Source organism: Podarcis raffonei, chromosome 8 (assembly GCF_027172205.1).
Source record: "Podarcis raffonei isolate rPodRaf1 chromosome 8, rPodRaf1.pri, whole genome shotgun sequence".
In the NCBI taxonomy this organism is placed as follows: Eukaryota; Metazoa; Chordata; class Lepidosauria; order Squamata; family Lacertidae; genus Podarcis; species Podarcis raffonei.
Genome location: NC_070609.1, coordinates 4170859 through 4192526, shown reverse-complemented (window position 1 = coordinate 4192526; position 21668 = coordinate 4170859). Strand labels below are relative to the sequence as shown.

The 21668-nt window shown below is 49.2% G+C and overlaps 2 protein-coding genes across 4 annotated transcripts in view; one reads left to right on the top strand and one right to left on the bottom strand.

Moving 5' to 3' along the window:
- The window catches only part of LOC128420217 (zinc finger protein 501-like), a 169167-nt gene extending 165803 nt beyond the window's left edge, over window positions 1-3364 (bottom strand). The window contains exon 1 of the mRNA XM_053401769.1: window positions 1731-3364. Coding sequence (XP_053257744.1) covers window positions 1866-3284 — 1419 coding nt within the window. The 5' untranslated portion in view covers window positions 3285-3364 and the 3' untranslated portion in view covers window positions 1731-1865. The remainder of the gene's footprint in view (window positions 1-1730) is intronic.
- A 74-nt stretch (window positions 3365-3438) lies between these two features.
- Window positions 3439-21413, top strand: ERCC1 (ERCC excision repair 1, endonuclease non-catalytic subunit). 3 transcript variants are annotated; one of them, XM_053401786.1, is made up of 10 exons: window positions 3733-3832; window positions 10809-10900; window positions 12794-13105; window positions 13876-13979; window positions 14238-14337; window positions 16186-16262; window positions 17827-17926; window positions 18772-18843; window positions 19431-19499; window positions 21112-21413. In XM_053401786.1, the coding sequence occupies exons 2-10, from the start codon at window positions 10820-10822 to the stop codon at window positions 21163-21165; spliced, it is 969 nt and encodes a 322-aa protein (XP_053257761.1). In that variant the 5' UTR covers window positions 3733-3832; window positions 10809-10819; the 3' UTR covers window positions 21166-21413. The 3 variants fall into 3 exon arrangements, with proteins under 3 accessions (XP_053257760.1, XP_053257761.1, XP_053257762.1); XM_053401787.1 differs by having other exon boundaries at window positions 10809-10919; XM_053401785.1 differs by lacking the exon at window positions 10809-10900 and having other exon boundaries at window positions 3439-3832.
- Window positions 21414-21668: the final 255 nt, after the last annotated feature.

Here is a 21668-nt window from a genome sequence, read left to right as displayed (position 1 = left end):
CGCTTTATTGGCCAAGGGAGCCGGAGTACAGCTTCCGGGTCATGTGGCCAGCACGACGAAGCCGCTTCTGGCGAACCAGAGCAGTGCACGGAAACGCCGTTTACCTTCCCGCCGGAGCGGTACCTATTCATCTACTTGCACTTTGACGTGCTTTCGAACTGCTAGGTTGGCAGGAGCAGGGACAGAGCAACGGGAGCTCACCCCCATCGTGGGGATTCGAACCGCCGACCTTCTGATCGGCAAGCCCTAGGTCTGTGGTTTAGACCACAGCGCCACCCGCATTCCTCTACTACTGTAAGAAAGGGACAAAAACCTTTCTCTACCATCTTTCTCTGTGCTATGCATCAGTTTATAAACCTCTATCACGCCGCCACCTACTCGCCTTTTCTCTAAACGAAAAAGTCCCAAACATGGCAACCTTTCCTCATCCATCCACTTTGACCATTTTGGCTGCCCTTTTCTAAAACCCTTTTCACTTTTACAATACCCTTTTTGAGGGGAGGTGACGAGAACTGTACATGGTATTCCAAACGCAGTCACACCATAGATTGCATAATGGCAATTGGGAAAGTCGTATAAGAGTCCTTAAAATCAGGGGTTAGATTACAACTGTGTACACGTAACTGGCAAAAAATACAGGCTAGGTCATTTTCTCAGTTCGGATTGAAGCTGGTTGAGTGAAATCAAAATGCAGTATTTCATAAGAAACATGATAAGATATGGTTTGTGGCTAATGTGTGCAGAATGTTTCCCAAACCACCAATGAGAGCACACTGCATGCAGAATAAATAGATTTGGTCCCAGATGGAGTTTCAGAACTTAGGCAAGTGCTTTTTGAGGTAAGCGCTCCTAGACTTTGGAATTCTCTTCCTAGAGAAACCAGGCTGGCTCCCTCCTTGCTGCCAAGATCTTATTCCAACAGGCTTTCGAGGAATGACTGCTTGTAATGAGGCGACTGGTGCCATGTTGTTTTTACAGTGGTACCTCGGGTTAAGTACTTAATTCGTTCCAGAGGTCCATTCTTAACCTGAAACTGTTCTTAACCTGAAGCACCACTTTAGCTAATGGGGCTTCCTGCTGCCGCCGCTGCACAATTTCTGTTCTCATCCTGAAGCAAAGTTCTTAACCCGAGGTATTATTTCTGGGTTAGCGGAGTCTGTAACCTGAAGCGTATATAACCTGAAGCGGATGTAAACCGAGGTATCATTGTACTATCTTTTCGTTTTTAGAAATCTTATCTATGTCTCTATAAACGGTTTTAATTCTATTAATGTTTAATTGTTTTCTTAATGACTGGCTCTCCCCTTTATGCTTTCAGCTGTTCTTATTTTTATCTGTAAGGCACCTTGAATATAAATAAATAGATACTAACAATAATAAATGCAGGGTGGAAGGAAAAAGCATTTGGGTTGCAGCATTTTGCTCTTTCTTGCCTGTCTTATTACAAGAGAAGTAAAAAAAGCAGACTGTCAGCTATTTCAAAAGTTTTTTAAAAAAACAAAAGTGTCTTGGCAACTTGCTGCTCCTCCCAGACGCCGGGGGCTCCCTATGGAGAGAAAGAGGCAGGCAAGAGAGGGCCTCCTTCAGACCTATGAGTTACAATTATTTTATTCATTTATTATACTGCACTTCATCTGAAGATCAGAGGTCAGTTCACAACATTAAAATACAAAATAAGAGCACAAAATACATAAAAGCAGGAGCAGACCAGGAAACCCCCACATTCCCACAACACATTTAGAAGGACATTGAATGTTAGTCAGCCCAAGGCCTGGCTTCGCATTTTGAGCATTTATAAGGTGCATTCTTTTACGTTTAAAAAGACTGAAAGGAGAAGCAGAGCCCTTGTTGCAGTCCAAGCATTCTTACGTCCTCACCACTTCATGGGTTCTCTGGTGTGCAATAAGCTGTGTGCTGAACTGGAAGCCCTGCTCACATTCCGAGCATTTAAAAGTCCTTTTGTTCGTGTGGACAAGTTGATGTCTAACAAGGTTTGATTGAGAACTGTACCCTCTACCACAGTCTGAGCACTTGTGCAGCTTCTCTCCTACGTGGCTTCTCTGGTGTGCAGTAAGCTGCGTGCTAAGCTGGAAGCTCTGTTCACAATCCGGGCATTTGTAAGGCCTCCCTTCAGTGTGGATTTTCCGATGTTTAACAAGGCCCGACAGAGAAGTATACCTCCGATCACAGTCTGAGCACTTGTGAGGCCTCTCCCTTGTGTGGCTTTTCCAATGCACTTTAAGGCTGTTCCTGTAATAGAAGCTCTGCCCGCATTCTGAACATTTAAAAGGCTTCTCTTTCGTGTGGATTCTCCGATGCACACTAAGGTTGGAATGAGAAGTATACCTCTTGCCACAGTCTGAGCACTTGTACGGCCTCTCCCCTGTGTGGGTTCTCTGGTGCGCCTGAAGGCTGGTGCGGTAATTGAAGCCCTGCCCACATTCTGAGCATTTATACGGCCTTTCTCCAGTGTGGGTCCTTTCATGCTCGATCAACTTTGCCTTGTAACAGAACCCTTTCCCGCACACTCGGCACACGTACGGTCTCTCGGTGGTGTGGGTCACCTGGTGCATGGTAAGGCTCGACTTGCGCATGAAGCTCTTGTCACACCGCTCGCACTTATAAGGGGTCTCCCCTGTGTGAATCCTCCGGTGGTCCGTCAGGGCGGAGTTGCGCTTGAAGCTCTTCCCGCACAGCTCGCACTTGTAGGGGGCCTCTCCTGTGTGCACTCTCTGGTGCTCCTTAAGGTTTGACTTGGATTTGAAGCCTTTCTCACACAGGCTGCACCGAAAGGGTCTCTCGCCCGTCTTCTGGGTTCTGCGCACGCCGCTCCCGTTCGCCTCTATGCGCTCAGGTCCTGCTGGCAGCATCGCACAAGGTCCTCCTCCTTCGTGCATAGGATCACCTGCCAAACCTCTGGCCTCCCCGTTTTCCTTCTGCGACTGCCTCTCTTGGAGGGAACACAGAGCCTGGCCTGCCTCTTCCTCCTCCTCCTCCTTTACTACCACCTGGAGGGAGCGCAGGACCTCTTCGAAGCGCCCCGGTTCTCCCCTCCAGGCGGGATCCGAGGGGTCCGGGCCGCTGCTCCCCCCCAGGGAGAGAACATTGGCGTAGTTCTCCAGCGTGACCTCCTTGTACAGGGCCCTCTGCCACGGGCCCAGCAGGTCCCACTCGCCCGGGCTGAAGCGCACGGCCACCTCCGCGAAGGACACCCGCAGCCCGGAGCGGGGCAAGGCGGGCGCTCCGGGAAGCGAAGGCCCCGCCTGGGCCTCCTCGGGCGCCATGGCTCTCGACCCCGAAAAGCCTCTTTCCCCTCAGCTTCAGCCTCAGCGACGCTTCCGGCGGAAGCCCAACGCGGACTGCCATAGAGGACGGGGGCTAGAGTGACTTCCGGTTCCGACTTGTGCCCGTGGCGGCGCCCAGGTTGAAACCGGAAGTGGATACAAATTTGCTTTTTCCTGAGTCGGTTGACTGTGAGGGAAATAAATGTTTGAGAGGGTTTTTTTATACGTATATTCTGGAGGCGGATTCGCCCCAGAGACAGGAAAAGCCTTGCCTGGCTTCTCCTTAACCATAGAGTTGGGAGAGAAGGAGGAGGCTAGAGCGCCCGGAAGAAGAAACATCCGGGTTCCTCTCGGGAACCGCCGGCCGCCGGAAGGAGCGGCCCCGGCGTCGCCTAACGCGTTGCCCGCCCCGCGCCTCTTTCCGCTATTCGGATTAAATGCACTGGCCGCTAAAGAAGACTCGGTGGGCGCTCTGCGTCGGTGTCTATCGTCCGGGAGTCAGAGAGAACGAGCCAGCCGCGAGAACTGATGCGCATGCGCATGAGCAGGTGAGCCCTGGCCGTCCAATCAAGAGGCAGAATTTATGATGGACGGCGCGAAGGGGAAGGGGCGGGCGTTTCCCCGTTACCATGGTGATTCTGACAAAACCCAAATTTGGACGTCGTGACCCCTCCCCATATCCCAATAATAAGCAACACATAAATTGTAATGGACAAAAGAGCAGGGTGGAAGGTCCCTGCCTGCAAAGAGCTCACAGTTGAAGAGGGAGGCTGGGGGAGAAGGGAGCAGGACCCCCTCCCAAATATTCTGATTTTAATGCTTTTGTTTTTATCCCTTTCCTGTCGAGGGTTTCCCATAATGGGCATCGGGTCGGCCACTTTGAGAGCAGGAGGCTGGACTAAAATGGTTCGATTCATTGGCCTGATCCAGCAGCCAGGCTGTTCCTACACTCTAATGATCACTGTTATCCCTTTGTTGTTGTTGTTTAGTCGTTTAGTGGTGTCCGCCTCTTTGTGACCCCCTGGACCAGAGCACGCCAGGCCCTCCTGTCTTCCACTGCCTCCCGCAGTTTGGTCAGACTCATGCTGGTAGCTTCGAGAACACTGTCCCACCATCTCGTCCTCTGTCGTCCCCTTCTCCTTGTGCCCTCCATCTTTCCCAACATCAGGGTTTTTCCCAGGGAGTCTTCTCTTCTTATGAGGTGGCCAAAGTCTTGGAGCCTCAGCTTCAGGATCTGTCCTTCCAGTGAGCACTCAGGGCTGATTTCCTTCAGAATGGAGAGGTTTGATCTTCTTGCAGTCCATGGGACTCTCAAGAGTCTCCTCCAACACCATAATTCAAAAGCATCAATTCTTCGGCGATCAGCCTTCTTGATGGTCCAGCTCTCACTTCCATATATCACTACTGGGAAAACCATGGCTTTAACTATACGGACCTTTGTTGGCAAGGTGATGTCTCTGCTTTTTAAGATTAGTCCATCTCTAGCCTGCCTTTCTTGCAGCTCGGAACTAAAGAGTTTTCCCAGACAGTGTCTCCTCCAACCACTCCAAATCACACCCAGACCTGTTTAGCTGGAGCAAAAGGGCAGGTGCCCTCATACCATGCCCTTAGGGACCCGTTGCTCCCATTTAATGGGTGAGAAAGCTGAGAAGGTCCTGAATAAACGAACAGTGCCCACTCAAACACGTTGGGTGGAGCCAAAAGCATTTCAGCAGTTTTCACCCACTCAAGACAAAAACACATTTACCTGGAATGCAGAAAGCATTTAGTTGTCGTAAACATAAACTTGTTTTCGTTGACCTTCTGCGATGCATATATAAACTATTGATTTATTATTATTATAATAAATAATAAATTTTATTTATACCCCGCCCTCCCTGGCCAGAGGTTCAGGATGGCTAACACCAGTAAAATTACAGTAAAAACATAATGGGGGGGGGACAATTTAAAATACAGGTTACAATGCAATTTAAAATGCAGTCTCATTTTAAAAGTAGCCCATGGATCAAAACCATAAGGGGAGGGAAACATAATTCCTAGCCTGCCCCCCATGCCTAGGTCTGCTTCTCACATAAAATGACCCCCCAGTGATTCCTTCCTTGCAGGGGTTGGGCTAGATGGCCCTGTTACTCCCTTCCAACTCTGTGATTCTGTGCTTGGGATATGGGTGTGTGTCATGGAACTTTGAAGTGTCAGGCATAGCTCTAATGGCTTTAGCCCAAACGTAGTAGAGTTTTCCTGCACAGCGAAGAAGCTAGTTGAGGTGGAAATGACTAGTCACCTAGACTCAGAATAACTATTTACAGGATTTATTAAAAGGAAAAATAAAACCAGCAGAGTTTCTGCATACAAAACAAAGCAAAATAAATCCTTTCTTTCTCTCTCTGTAAACCATACACAGCACTCCTACTCCTAACACACCTCACACACACCACACTGTGCTAGCAATCCCTAGATAACAGAGTTGAGTGCTGGTCGTTAACCAATCAGAGTAAGTAGTTTCTAGGTCAAGCAGACCTTGGCTTTCTGCCAAATTGACACTGCCTTGAGTTAATTGTGTGAAGCCAGTATCTGTAAGTTTCCCATGAGAACCAATTAACAGAAACTGAACACCCCCTCACAGATTCTGCTGGACAATTAACATCAAATACACCTATGTAGGAGATTATTTTTCCAGCAAACCTAAACCCTTGCACATTCGCTTGTTCTTTACCTTTGCCAATGGTTTAGTTAACACATCTGCTACATTTTCTTCACTTGATACATAAGTACAGGTGATTACATTGTCTTGTACACAGCAACGTACATTTTGGTATTTTACAGAGATATGTTTGGAACACGATTTGAAACCCTCTGTTTTACTTAAGGTTATACAAGCTTGATTATCAATGTAAACTTGTACTGGTTCTCCACAATTTACATTTAAATCTGTTAACAAATGCTTGAAATAAATCACCTCGTTGCACAATTCACTCAACGCGGCGTACTCTGATTCCGTTGATGACACACTTACAACGTCTTGCTTGCGTGACCGCCAGCTGATTAAAGCTCCACCGACCATTATGACCAGTCCTGTGACAGATTTTCTATCTGGCAAATTTCCCCAGTCACTATCACAGTAGCAACTCAACATTTCATCCTCTGAAGAATTTAATTGTAACATATAGCCAATTGTCTGTTTGAGGTATCTCAGAACTTGTTTTACCCCTTTCCAGGCATTTAGTGTGGGTTTTGAGACCAATCTACTTAATATGCCTACTGCATAGCTAATATCAGGTCTGGACCACTGTGCTAGATACAATAAACTTCCAATTACAGAATGATATACATCAGGATGTTCAAATTCAGGACTCTCATCTGTATGAAGTGTTTTTATGAAACCTGGATCCATAGGCACCACTGCCCCTTTGCAATCCTGCATCCTGTATGTAGTCAGTAGTTGTTTAACTTTGTTCTGCTGACTAATTAGGCAGCTGCCATCTTGGGCCCAGCACACTTCCAACCCTAGATATGTCCTAACCGGGCCTAAGTCTTTCACTTTGAACTTACTGGACAATTGCTTGGCAAACCTTTTAGTTTGTTTATCTGTTTTGCAAGCATACAATACATCATCTACATAAATCAGACAAAACTCTTGATCACTGCCTGTACCACGTACATAAACACAATTGTCAGCTGTACTCTGCTTGAAACCAAATGACACTAAGGCCTCATGGAAACATTTGTTCCAAGATCTTGCAGCCTGTTTAAGACCATATAGAGCTTTGTTTAATTTCAACACTCTATTGGAACCTGTCTCATAACCAGGCGGTTCGGCTAGATACAGGTCTTCTGATATTGATGCATGTAAATATGCAGTCTGGATATCAAAATGGTTTAACAGGAGTTTTCTCTTTGCTCCAAGCGTTAAAATCAGCCTTAGCAGTAGGGGAAAAAGTCTCGTCATAATCTTTTCCAGGCCTCTGAGAGTATCCTTGAGCCACTAAACGAGCTTTGTATTTGTACTCTCCTGTCACCAGAGGTTTAAGTTTGTACACCCACCTGCAGCCTACAATCTTTGCCCCCTCAGGCGCTGCTACTGGTGTAAAAACCTTGTGCTCATTCAGAGAGGACATCTCTTCCTCCATTGCCTGCTTCCAGAGCTCTGCCTCCTCTTTTGGTAACTTTAACACCTCCTGAAAACTCTTGGGCTCTGCAATTACACTAAACACATTTGCAGTATCTGGAGAAAAACGCACTGGAGGCACTCCTTTGTTTTGTCTTTTAGATCTTCTGGGAGAAAATTTTTCTTCTGACCCACTTTCCTCCTCAGAACTATGACCTCTCTTTTGTTGCTTAGCAACTGGTCTCTGGCTAATTCCACTTTCTTGAGAGCTCTTATCTGAACTTTCCTCCCCCTCAGACTCTGATTCTCTATGTTTACCTTCAGAGTCATGAAGCTCCTGGGAAGGTTCAAACCAAACCTCAGTATTGGCATGTAGTCTCTCCCAGCCACTATGTTCACAAAAACTGGCATTCCTGGAGATCACAATGCCATTTGTCCCTTCAGCAAAGCGGAAACCTTTTCCCAGCTCCTGGTAACCCACAAACACTAACTGTTTGGTCTTAGGATCTCCCTTCTTCCTCATTTGTTTTGGAATTAACACCCAGGCTTTTGATCCAAACACATGCAAATGGTCAATTTTGGGTTTTTTCTGAAACAATTTAAAGTACGGAGTTGTACCTATTGTTTGATGAAAGAGCCTATTTTGGAGATAACACGCGGTGAGCATGCTCTCCCCCCAATAAGACATGGGCAAATCAGCATCATCAAGCATGGCAAACATCATGTCTTGTAAAGATCTGTTTTTTCGCTCTGCAACGCCATTCTCCTCTGGGGAAAAAGCGTTCGTTTTTCTATGCCCAATGCCACGCTTTCGTAACCAATCTCTAAAAGCATTTGACATAAATTCGCCACCTCTGTCCGTCTGAATCCTTTTGAGTTTAATGGACAGAAATCTTTCCACAGATGTCACCCAGCCTTTAAACTTAGTGAACACGTCACCCTTATTCTTCATGTGAAAAACCCAAGAATAACGCGTGGCGTCATCCACAATTGTTAATGAAAAACGCGATCCACCCCTGCTTACAGCAAATGGACCAATTACGTCCATGTGAACCAGCTGTAGCGGTGACTCACTAACTCTGTCACTTCTGGGGTAAGAGACTCTGTGGGTTTTAACCTTTTTACAAACATTGCAATCAAGGTACTTGTTACAACTCTTTAAATCACCCCCATCAGCCAATTCAGACATTTTTAGTACACTTTTCCAGCAAGCATGCCCCATTTTCCTATGCAATAAGTGCACACAGTTGTCATGTATAGCTTTGTTATTCACTGCAGGCTGAGATTTACTGACTACTGCTGCAACTTGAGATCCTGCTTTAAGCCAAAACAAGCCTCCCTCTGACTTAGCAGTGCCTAAAATCTCACCAGCCTTCTTAATAATGCAACTGTCTCCTTCAAAATACACTTTAAACCCAGCTTTTAGCAAACAATCTACAGACATCAGATTGCTCCTTAATGAAGGCACACAAAGTACATTTTGCAGGCATTCACGAAGACAAGGAACAAAAACTGTACCCCCCGAAATCACTTCGGAAGTACTTCCGTCTGCTAGAGCCACCTGGCTGCGCTGTGCTGAGTTCTTGGAAACAAACAATTCATCTGAATTTACGATGTGCCGAGACGCTCCCGAATCGACCACCCAGACAGCTTGTTTCTCATCAGCAATCTTGACCTCGGCGGTCACCAGCTGAGCCGACTGTTTTCGTTTGAAGAATTTCTTTTTATGCTGCTGCTGCTGCTGATCTCGTCTCTGCTCCTGCACCGGCCACTGAGACTTGACCAACTCTGGACATTGTCGTTTTAGATGCGCTGAAGACCCACATCGGAAACAACGCCTAACAGCAAACGCTGACTCCTCACCGGCACGCTGCTCTTGCTTCACCTCTGGCACGGCATGAGAACTCCTTCCAAACCGCCCACATGTAGAAGCCTCTGCAGCCAACGACCTTTCTTGCCTCTTCTGCCATTCTTCAATCAAACGCCCAGTAACGTAACTGATTGATAAATCACGCTCCTGTATGCCTTCTAGAGACAAAACTAAATTATCCCAGCTTTCCGGGAGAGAACTCAAAATAATAGCCACCTTCTCCTGCTGGTCTAATGCACAGTCTCTTTCCTGTAGCGCAGCAAACTTTAACTGTAAACTGTGTAGGTGTTCCTGCATTGTAACCCCAGGCTGTAACATTGCCTTGTACAATGCCTTGCGAATGAACAGCTTGGAAACCGCTGTCTCACGCACATGGAGTTCTTTAAGTGCTTGCCACACACCTCTAGCTGACTTGATTCCCCTCACATACGGCAAATGGGAATCTTCCAGCCCCAAGACAATTGTGGCCCTTGCTCTTTGGTCTTTATCGAGGTCCTCATCATCAGGCTTCGCAGGAAACTTACTCACCACTTGCCAGAGACGATCCCTCTGCAGCACTGCCTGCATGCGTTCCGACCACAGCAAGTAATTGGAGTCATTCAGACGCTCAAAAGCCATCTGAACTGGTTGTGAGGCCATCTTGAGAGCGATGTCCCTGGAACCCGGAACCAGCTACTCACGACCACCGAGAGAGAAAACAGGAACCACAGCACCCAGCACTCACACGCTGCAGCTGTTGTCCTTGTGTCCACTGCGTCACCAGCTCACCACAGGCAGGAACCAGCCAGTGTCCATCTGCTGCACCAACAGGAACAACAACTTCTGGAACTACTGGAACCAACACCGTTGATGCTGACACCACCGCAACTCAGGCTGGCAGCACAATGCCCATAACCTCATGGAACTTTGAAGTGTCAGGCATAGCTCTAATGGCTTTAGCCCAAACGTAGTAGAGTTTTCCTGCACAGCGAAGAAGCTAGTTGAGGTGGAAATGACTAGTCACCTAGACTCAGAATAACTATTTACAGGATTTATTAAAAGGAAAAATAAAACCAGCAGAGTTTCTGCATACAAAACAAAGCAAAATAAATCCTTTCTTTCTCTCTCTGTAAACCATACACAGCACTCCTACTCCTAACACACCTCACACACACCACACTGTGCTAGCAATCCCTAGATAACAGAGTTGAGTGCTGGTCGTTAACCAATCAGAGTAAGTAGTTTCTAGGTCAAGCAGACCTTGGCTTTCTGCCAAATTGACACTGCCTTGAGTTAATTGTGTGAAGCCAGTATCTGTAAGTTTCCCATGAGAACCAATTAACAGAAACTGAACAGTGTGGCTGGTGGGTAAGGTATTCCTTCTGGATTCTGGCAGCTGGTGAACATAATGAAATAAGAGGAGAATCTTTCAGCGCTGTGCCATGCCAGCTTTTAGCCTGCTGCTCTTGTAAAACACATGTGCTGCCATAGGGCTGCAAGCTGGCATCCCACAGCAGCAGGTGGAGAAACTGAGCAAGGCTTTCAGATGTACCTTCTTGACTCTTGCCAGGAACTGGAGACATGGAGCCCCCAGCATCTGAGAAGGCAATGGAAGGGAGGAAGAAGTTCACTGTGAAGATGGACGATGAAGACGTCGCTCCGGTATGACGGGAGGTTTTGGGTGAGGTTGTGAAGATCTCTCTTTGAGGACTATTCCCCCCACCCCTGAAATCTTACTGGACTGTTGTGGTTCTGGACAGTTAAGAGTTAACACTCCAGGAGCATTCTTGATTCACTGGGTGGATTGCCCACGTGACCGGCATTTTCCTTTGATCTATTCTCTTTGGGGGCTGAGCTCTCTTTGGAGAGCAGTCTGTCTGTCTGGGAACGTTAGCAAGGTCCTGTCGTTTTTGTTAGAGACAGAAAGCTGCAAACATGCAGCTAGATTCTGTAGGTTTTTTCTTTTCTTTTTTTTGAATGCTTCTAAATAAATAGGGATAGATTAGAAGCACTGGTGTCAAGCTGAGTTATTGAAGACACCACGCAGACACAGACAAAGCCATTTTACGCTGCGTGTGAACTCTGCTAATGTCCGAACTGAGAAGAGTGGCAGCGCGCGAGTTGAAGCATGTGGGCGCCACTGAAGTTTGTCGGAGTGGCAATAAATAAAATTTATTGCAGTGCCGTTGCAGCAGACTCCATGGGTCAAAGGATTTACGACCCACAAACTTTAACATGGACATCAGTTGGTTTCATAACCGGGAAGGTCTGACCTCTGTAGTTCATGCACTGGATTGCAGACTGGATTGCTGCAAGGTGCTCTGGGTGAGGATTCCCTCACACTCATCCCAGAAGTTGCAGTTAGTGCAGAATGCTGCAGCATAGACCAGTTCACCTGCGAGATCCCCTTAGCCTACTGTTGATTCAAGCCAGCAGAGCCAGCGAAGTCCAGAGGAAATTGGCCACCCTCCAGGTGCCCGGCTTGAATCCTTGTTGACCTCCCTGCCTGCGACTCCTGGCAAGATCAAGGCGAGGTCTTTATCGGCGATTCTTCCCAACGTGAAGAAGAACACACCATTCCTCCCCCTCCCATTCCCAGGGAGGGGATAGAGACAGACAGAAATATATTTACATGCTTTTATTCCTGTCTTTCCAGCAGTACAGAGAAATCATGTCTGTACCCTCTCATCCCAACTGCAGAGAGAGAATAACTCCACCCATGTACTTCCAGTACAGGGTCATGTGCTACTCTGAGCTAACATCTGGAGCTCAGTGCACTGAATAGACCGTCCCTGGTTCCCACAGTACAGTCCCATAACGTCAACATCCTGTTTTCCATTCCAGCCACCTGGAGCTCGCTTCTGCATTGCTCCTTTTTCGTAACACCTACAAGTGCCCACTCAACAGCTTCAATCGTTGGAACTGGCCCTGTTACAGGTGCAACACAATACCCATTCCACATTTGTAAGAACGAAATATTTTAGTGTGGTGGTGTCTACACCTAGGAACTCCCTGCCTATGGATATCAGGCAGGTGCCTTCACTGAACTCTTTCCGGCACCTGCTAAAAGCATTTTTGTCCAGAAAAGCCTAGCCAGAGATGCAAAATAAGCATGCAGAATGTTTGGTGCATGTTTTAATCTGTTTTTGGTTTATTGCTGATTTTATAATGATATAAAGAGCTGTTTTTACTTATAGTTTTGTGGTATTATTCCCATTGTAAACCACTTTGAGCTTTGTTTGTTTAGGGAAGTTTTTAATATTTAATGCTGTATTGTTTTTAACACATAATTGGAAGCCGCTCAGAGTGGCTGGGGAAACTCAGCCAGGTGGGCGGGGTATAAATAATAAATTATTATTATTATTATTATTATTATTATTATTATTATTATTATTAAATAATCAGTAAATAATCTTCACCCGTATGCTCACACTGAAACCCAACACACGCACAGAGCTCCCTCCCTCACAGAAGCCACCGTCTCTCCTCTCCAACAGAGCCAAAATTAATTCCTCAGTCACCCAACATTCTCTCCCCCCCCCTCTCTATTTCCAGGTGAAACTTCTTTTCAAACCCTCTTCTGCAGCCAAAGCCTCGCCAGCCTCCGAGGCCCCAGTTGCGCCAGGGGGCGCATCGTATGCAGACTATGTCGTTGGACAAGTGGCGGCCTCCTCAGCTCCTCAGGTGAAGCAAGGAGCACCTGTTGCCACAACCGCCGCCTCTGCTCTCCCAAGAGTGCCCCCTCCACATTGCGAAAACAAGAGCCTCCCTGTTGTGCAAAGCGCAACGGAAGACAGAGCACCCCCCTTGAACCCAGCGCCAAAGCCAGGAACCAAACACAACAGCATCATCGTCAGCCCCCGTCAGGTGAGAGAGGGGAGTGGGCAAGCAGGCAAAGGACTCCTCCTCCTCCTCTCTCAGCCCCTTCCCTTTTGGACCATTCTGCTGGCTTTACGTGGCACCCAGAGGCTGCTCTAGATTGGTAGGTCAAGCTGTGGTTGATTTCGAACAGATCCCAGGGCAGTTCCGAAATCCCAAATGAACCATAGAATTGTAAGGGACGCCAAGGGCCATCTACTCCAACCCCGTGCAATGCCGGAATCACAGCTAATGTGTGGAACCGACCGCGCTTACTGTATAAACTTCCATGGCTTTGCAGGAATTCCAGGCCAGACCTCCTGAACTCAAATCCAGAAACTCTCTCCATTGGACATCCCTGCTTAGTTTCACAGAGGGAAAAGCCCCAGGCCCCACCTTGCTTGTAAACCATTCTTCCTCCATCTTGGCAGCCTTCGAGGGGGCAAGGAGAAAGCACTTTGCACATGTTCAGAGACTACCTTCTCTGTATGAGCAGGCCAGGCATTCACAACTGCTTCCAGGGCTGAGCCCCAGTTTAAATCTGAAAGTGTCACGTGCTCACAGCTGTCAAGAAAACCGCTCCAGGTGTCCATGTAAAAGGGCCTTGGCAGAATTTGGCAGGAGGCGGCAAGATCATTTGCCTCTCCTTTCTGGCCCCTTCCTCCTGTGTCTGCCTTCCCACTTTCCTCTCTCACTCACCTAGTTGCTTCTACGACCTCGGGCTGCGTCTGAAACCCTGACGCCCATTGACTCCTCACTTTACCCCCTTCTTTCCTCAGAGGGGGAACCCTATCCTGAAGTTCATCCGCAATGTGCCCTGGGAGTTTGGCGAGATTGTCCCGGATTACGTGCTGGGCCAAAGCACCTGTGCCCTTTTCCTGAGGTGAGAATTGGCAGACACAAGCATCTGAGCACACCCCAAGCGGCTCAGGCAGCCTGCAAATCAAGCATTGAACCATATAGCATCTTTGCTGGGAAAGGGGTCTCTCCAGCAATGTAACATTTCACCTGTGCCCTGAGATTTGGCAAAGACCATTTAAAGGGCCTGGCAGCCTCTCCCACACAGCTGGTGCACCCCTTTTGACAAAATAAAACTTGCTCTGAATGGTTTCTTTTCTCTCTATCTCTCTGCCACCCACAGTCTCCGGTACCACAACCTGAACCCCGGCTACATCCATGAACGCTTGCGCCACCTCGGAAAGACATACATGCTGCAGGTGCTGCTGCTTCAGGTCGATGTGGTGAGAGACCTTGAACCACTTCACCTCCTCTGACTCCAGTCCTCTCCTTCCCTCCGGCTCGGGCTGCCAGCTCCACAAAATCCGCCATCCCCTATTCTCAGTCCCTGGACCACAGAAGCCACTTCTTTTCATCTTCTCTTTCAGTTTAGAGAAAAGACAAGCAAGGTGTGTCAGGGTAGCTTATCAAATTACGCATGGCAAGGAGAAAGCAGGTAAGAGAGATGTTTTCCTCTCCTAATGCTAGAACCTGTATTCATGCAGCGAAGCTGAGTGTTGGAAGATTCGGGACAGACCAAAGGAAGTCCTTCTTCATGCAGCAGAGTTAAACTGTGGAACTCACGCCTGCAGGAGGAAGTGAAGGCCACCAACCTGGATAGTTCTAAGAGGGTTGGACAAATTCATGGAAGAGAAGGTTATCAATCATGGCTCAGCTCTGGCTCCACAGCTGGAGGCAGCAATGCTTCAGACTACCAGTTGCTAGAAACCTAAATGAAGGGAGAGGGGATCCTGCTTGTCAGTTTCCCTTTGGAGTATATGTTTGGCCACTGTGAGAACAGGATACTGAACTAAGCCCTTTGTGGTTTAGGGCCCTTGTATCTATAGGACCGCCTCTGCTGGTCTGCCCCGCAGAGGACCTTAAGGTCCATGAATAAACGTAGTTTAGAGGTCCTGGGCCCTAAGGAAGTCAGACTATCCTCCACCAGGGCCAGGGCCTTCTCAGTGATGGCTCCGACCTGGTGGAATGCTCTGTCCCACGAGATTAGGGCCCTTCAGGATTTAACCTCCTTCCATCGGGCCTGTAAGACAGAGCTATTCCGCCTAGCCTTTAATTTGAATTCAGCCTGATCTTTTATTTCCCTTCTCTTCCCTCCCCCTCCCCTTTTATGAAGATCACCTGCTCTGAGACCCCACAGCTAATTCTCCCCTGGCCTCCTCGCTGGCCCAAGTAGGACTAATTCAGCCAGCTAGCCCGGGTGATTATCTAAGTGATTTTTGAATTTTATTATTATTCATGTTTTTATACTGTATTTCATGCTACTTTTATAATTGTTTTAAATTTGTTGTTAGCCGCCCTGAGCCCGGTTTTTGAACCAGGAAGGGCGGGGTATAAATAAAAATTTATTATTATTATTTTTAGCCATTGGCCTGAGCCAGGTTCTTATGTCCTTATGGATCCTCCAAGCCCAGAGGCAGTCTTATCTAGATTCCTAGGTTCGTTGGGGTATTTGGCCACTGGGAGAAGAGGATGCTGGACTAGATGAGCCCCCTTTGGCCTGATCCACCAGGCACTTCTTGTGTTCTTTCCCTCTCCGTGACGTCGGAGGAATCCCCAGACGCCAACTGTGAACTGTTCCCTTCACGTTCTGCTTGAGAGAGGGGATCCTGGGCTGGGCGGGTCTTTTCTTTGACGCAGCAGCCAGATTCCCTTCCTTCCACAGGTAAAGGTAAAGGGACCCCTGACCATTAGGTCCAGTCGTGGCCGACTCTGGGGTTGTGGCTCTCATCTCGCTTTATTGGCTGAGGGAGCCGGCGTACAGCTTCCGGGTCATGACTAAGCCGCTTCTGGCAAACCAGAGCAGCGCACGGAAACGCCCTTTACCTTCCTGCTGGAGTGGTACCTATTTATCTACTTGTACTTTGACGTGCTTTCGAACTGCTAGGTTGGCAGGAGCAATGGGAGCTCACCCCGTTGTGGGGATTCGAACCGCCAACCTTCTGATCGGGAAGTCCTAGGCTCTATGGTTTAAGCCACAGCGCCACTCACGTCCCACTCCTTCCACCCTTCATTCTCTACCCCCTCCAGACCTGTGTGGCTCATTTTCCCAACTCCTTCCTTGTTCCCTCTAGAAAGACCCACACCAGGCACTGAAGGAGCTGGCCAAGATCTGCATCCTCGCTGACTGTACCCTCATCCTGGCCTGGAGGTGAGGACCAAAGAGTAAGGGGGCGGGGAGGCATCTGCAGAAACTCGAAACAACAGCATAGAGGAAGTTTCCAGCTTCTGAATCACTGGCCTGAATGTGGTCTAACTCTGGCCCAAGGTAGTTTGTAAGGAGTGGGGATTCAGCAGCACTTGGTGTGCAGAAGATCCTGCGTGCAAATCCAGGTTAAAAAGCCAGATTTCTAGCAGCAGGACCTGGAATTGGCTCTGCCCCAGAAAATGGCGGATGGCTGCATTCTTTCGCGGACTGGTCTGTGTGCTCAGCGAGTTCCCTCCCAATCCAGCCCTCAGCCTGCCTCTTCCCATTTACAAAGCCTTTTCTGCTGCTGGACTCCATGGCAGAGGGTGGATTCCTGTGCATCAGGAGGCAGGCTGCCCCAGCCCACCCCTAGGGGTAATATATAATAAATAATAATAATAATTTATTGTTTATACCCCGCCCATCTGGATGGGCTTCCCCAGCCACTCTGGGCGCCTTCCAACAAAATATTAAAATACCGTAATACATCAAAAATTAAAAGCTTCCCTAAACAGGGCTGCCTTCAGATGTCTTCTAAAAGTCTGGTAGTTGTTGTTCTCTTTGACATCTGGTGGGAGGGCGTTCCACAGGGCAGGCAGCACCACCGAGAAGGCCCTCTGCCTGGTTCCCTGTAACCTCACATCTCGCAGTGAGGGAACTCCCAGAACGATGGAGGTGAAGACTCTCCTTCAGGTATACTGGACCGAGGCCGTTTAGGGCTTTCAAGGTCAGCACCAACACTTTGAATTGTGCTCGGAAACATACTGGGAGCCAGTGTAGGTGTTATGTGGTCTCTGCGGCCGCCCCCAGTCACCAGTCTAGCTGCCGCATTCTGGATTAGTTGTAGTTTCTGAGTCACCTTCAAAGGTATCCCCACGTAGAGTGCATTGCAGTAGTCCACGCAGGAGATAACCAGAGCGTGTACCACTCTGGCAAGGCAGTCCACGGGCAGGTAGGGTCTCATCCTGTGTACCAGGTGGAGCTGATAAACAGCTACCCTGGACACAGAATGGACCTGCGCCTCCATGGACAGCTGTGAGTCCAAAATGACTCCCAGGCTGCGCACCTGGTCCTTCAGGGGCACAGTTGCCCCATTCAGGATCAGGGAGTCCCCCACACCCGCCTGCCTCCTGTCCCCAAAAAACAGTACTTCTGTCTTGTCAGGATTCAACCTTAATCTGTTAGCTGCCATCCATCCTCCAACCGCAGTTGCATTGCTTCAAAGATCTAGGGAATGAGACACTCCCTTTTGGAAAGCATTTCCCAGCCCCCAAGATCTTATGAGATGACACCTGCCCCCCCCCTGTCGAGGTGGCGACACACATTGCACCACGTGCAGAATCCCCAGCTTGTCAGCTACTCGATGAACCTAAGTTTCCAGTCCTCATTGTCAACAGATTAGATTTTTCCCCCCAGGGGAAAAAAAGGCAACCATGAAACTTGCTGGCAAGCTTTGCTCATGAAACAGGGGGTGTTGTGTTCCGACGTGGGTCTGCTGAGCCCTTCGGCTTCTCTTTCCCCTCTCCAGCCCAGAGGAAGCAGGACGCTACTTGGAAACCTACAAAGCCTACGAGCAGAAGCCGGCCGACTTGCTGAAGGAGAAAGTGGACCGGGACTACCTGTCAAGAGTAAGAAACTCCTTCCCACCAGCCTCAGCCGTGTTAGCTAGGGAGCCACAGGCCTAGATCAGGCTCGTCTTCCCTAGTGGCTAATTGCCCCTTTTTTATTCCCACTCTCACACACAGAGAGCCCTTTCCAACTCCGCCACTTGGGTAACAGGTTGTCAGCGTCTATTTCCTCCCCTGCCTGTCATCCAAATTATCCCAGATGGAAAAGGTATGGTGGCAGCACTGTTTTTAAGGAGACAGTGGCCGTAAGTCCTTGACCACCACACGTATGGCAGATCACCCTTTGCCCTGCTGTTCTTTGCCATCTCTAAAACCAAGCATCTCCCTCGCGTGCTTTTCCTGAAATGCTACTTGCATTCATTCCTCTCTGAAGTTTGCAAAATGAATAGAAATGCCCAACCATCACCTTTGCAGGTCAGGTGCTGCAGAGCTTTCCACAGAATTAGAGAGTTGGCAGGGACCACGAGGGTCATCTACCGCAACCCCTTGCAACACAAGAATCTCTTTCCCGACATGGGGCTTGAACCCACAACCCTGAGATTAAGAGCCTCCTGCTCTACTGACTGAGCTATCCTAGGCTTGGCCAGTGTGGTGTGGTGGTTAAGAGCGGTAGTCTCGTAATCTGGTGAGCCAGGTTCGCGTCTCCGCTCCTCCACATGCAGCTGCTGGGTGACCTTGGGCAACTCACACTTCTCTGAAGTCTCTCAGCCCCACTCACCTCACAGAGTGTTTGTTGTGGGGGAGGAAGGGAAAGGAAAATGTTAGCCGCTTTGAGACTCCTTCGGGCAGTGATAAAGCGGGATATCAAATCCAAACTCCTCTTCTTCTTCCTTCTCTCATTGCAGGTGACAGACTGCCTGACCAGCGTGAAATCGGTGAACAAGACAGACACCCTGAGCCTGCTCACCACCTTCGGAGTGAGTGTCTTTCCTTGGCATGGGAGGGGCAAGTTTTCAAGAGTCTGGCAGCTTATGCCCTTTGATCCAAAAGCCCTTCCCTTTCATCCCAGAAATGAGATATTCTGCAGGGACGGGACGGCTTCAGCGCTAAAAATACACTCAGGGTACCACTATCCTCATTCCCTTTTGGAAACACTTCCTGTGGCCCTCCTACAGAACAGGGCTGCGGAACCTCAGGCCAGGGCACTAATTGTGGCCCTCTAAGCCTCTTCTGCCTGGCCTTCAGATGTCTCCCTAGCCCCCACCGCCCATCAGCCCTGCCTCAAAGCCTCCTTGAGCATTTCTGACAAGCTGGAATGCAGCAATAATGCTTCTTTGGGCGGGCAGAGAGGGGTGCGGGCGTCTGTGTAGCAGCTAGCTTACTGTATAAAGGTAGTATTTGCATCCACAGCTTCACCTGCCTTGGCCTCTGGTCCCGTCCGGGGAACACGGCCCCTAGACTTGAAAAGGGTTCCCCAGCCCTGCTGCAGAACACTTTGTGAACTCTTAAGCCCTGTTCTTCCTTCTTAGACTTGCTTTTTAACTTTTTAACTCTTGCCTTGTAGTCGCTGCAAAGCATCATCCAAGCTTCCAAGGAGGATCTGTCCCTGTGCCCAGGGATCGGGCCCCAAAAGGTACAGCTGTCCAATGCACAAATAGTTTTTCGTCGGCTTGTGGGAGGTCAAGGCCTGCCACATCGTAGTACTGTAGTCAGGTACTTTGCAAGGTAAAAGGTAAAGGACCCCCGGACGGTTAAGTCCAGTCAAAGGCGACTATGGGGTTGTGGCGCTCATCTTGCTTTCAGGCCAAGGGAGCCGGTGTTTGTCCACAGACAGGTCATGTGGCCGGCATGACTAAACCACTTCTGGCGCAACAAAACACAGTGATGGAAACTAGAGCGCACGGAAACGCGGGTGGCGCTGTGGTCTAAACCACAGAGCCTCTTGGGTTTGCCGATTGCAAGGTTGGCGGTTTGAATCTGCATAACGGTTGTGAGCTCCCGTTGCTCTGTCCCAGCTCCTGTCAACCTAGCAGTTCAAAAGCACACCAGTGCAAGTAGATAAATAGGTACCGCTGCAGCAGGAAGGTAAATGGCATTTCCGTGCGCTCTGGTCTCCGTCACGGTGTTCCGTTGCGCCAGAAGCGGTTTAGTCATGCTGGCTCCCTCGGCCTGGAAGCAAGATGAGCGCCGCAACCCCATAGTCACCTTTGACTGGACTTAACCATCCAGGGGTCCTTTACCTCGCTCTCAGGACTGAAGGGGGAGAAAGTGCAAAATGGCTGGATTTGCAACCTGGGCTGCATTTCCCATGGGTGACACAGCTGCAGCAGCGTAGCCTCGTGGGCCCTATCAAAAGTGACTTTAAGATCGGAAGGGAGTCAGGGATTTCATTGTGGGAAACTAAGTGTGCAATGACTGGGAGGCTGCTGCTGGTGGTGAACAGTGAGCACTGCAGAAGCAGCAAATCAAAGTAAGTAATAAGAGGCATCTCAGGACGCAAGCAGCTAAGCTGTGGGCCTTATCCTGAAAAGTAAACATCCCAGTCTTCAACGATTCTCAACACAGAGCTAGCTGATTTAAATAGCAGCAGAAGCTGCTGCCTGATACCACAATAGATCATCTAACTGGCAGCAAGCTGTCCAGGGTTTCAGGCATCTGTCCTGTTGGGGACTAAGGGTAGGACTCTGATCTGCAATGGCTTTGGGGTCTCCTAGGGCTGGGACTAGGGACGTGGGTGGCGCTGTGGGTAAAACCTCAGCGCCTAGGACTTGCCGATCGCATGGTCGGCGGTTCGAATCCCCGCGGCGGGGTGCGCTCCCGTCATTCGGTCCCAGCGCCTGCCAACCTAGCAGTTCGAAAGCACCCCCGGGTGCAAGTAGATAAATAGGGACCGCTTACCAGCGGGAAGGTAAACGGCGTTCCGTGTGCTGCGCTGGCTTGCCAGATGCAGCTTTGTCACGCTGGCCACGTGACCCGGAAGTGTCTCCAGACAGCGCTCGCTCCCGGCCTATAGAGTGAGATGAGCGCACAACCCTAGAGTCTGGCAAGACTGGCCCGTACGGGCAGGGGTACCTTTACCTAGGGCTGGGACTGCTTTGGGGAAGAGGGTTACAGAGAGAGCCTCCTTTTCCACTCACAGATCCCCCCAGAGCAGCACCCATGGGAATCCCCACAACCCCCCCTCCCTCCTACACACACTGAACATTTGTCTCCCCAATTTTCACTGGGCACCCCTTTTCTTCCAGGCCAGAAGGCTCTTTGACGTCCTGCACCAGCCATTCCTCAAAGCTGCCAAGTGAGCCGGGGCCTCCGTGGCGAGAAGACCAGGAGCATGTTCTCTGCAAGTCTGTTGTCTGGCGCCCCGTCCCCCCACCCCTCAAACCTCCCAGCTCAAAAACTCAGCTGCCTGCAGTGCCTTGAGGGAGCCCAGCAGAGGAGCACAACCTCCTGGAAGGGGACAAAACCTTTTATTTTTCCAGCAGCCAACGATATTTCTCTTTTTCCCCACCCACTTTGCAATAAAACAACCACTGTGTGGCAAAACCCACTCCCCCAGATTCTCCCTTATTCTTCTTGGGTGGAGGGAGCAAGCTTTGCTGAAAAAGAAAGTTTGGTTCCCGCTTCACAGCTCCTTATCTAACCCAGAGGCAGAAAATAAGGATCTGAGCAGCTGTGGGCAAACCAGGGACCCCTTCAAATCTCTGTCTCCTGCAGCAACCGGACAAGCTGCGTAGAGTTCATAGAGGTGGAGGGGACATTGTTCTCAGAAAAGGCAGGAGTTTTTGTCGCCCCACCCTGCAAG

Bases quoted from the DNA above. Each gene is read 5' to 3' on its own strand.
- ERCC1 (XM_053401785.1), top strand. From the start codon at position 3,722: ATGCACTGGCCGCTAAAGAAGACTCGGTGGGCGCTCTGCGTCGGTGTC. The intron at 13,106-13,875 runs GTGAGAGAGGGG...TTCTTTCCTCAG, and splicing joins TCATCGTCAGCCCCCGTCAG to AGGGGGAACCCTATCCTGAA. The intron at 14,338-16,185 runs GTGAGAGACCTT...TGTTCCCTCTAG, and splicing joins TGCTGCTTCAGGTCGATGTG to AAAGACCCACACCAGGCACT.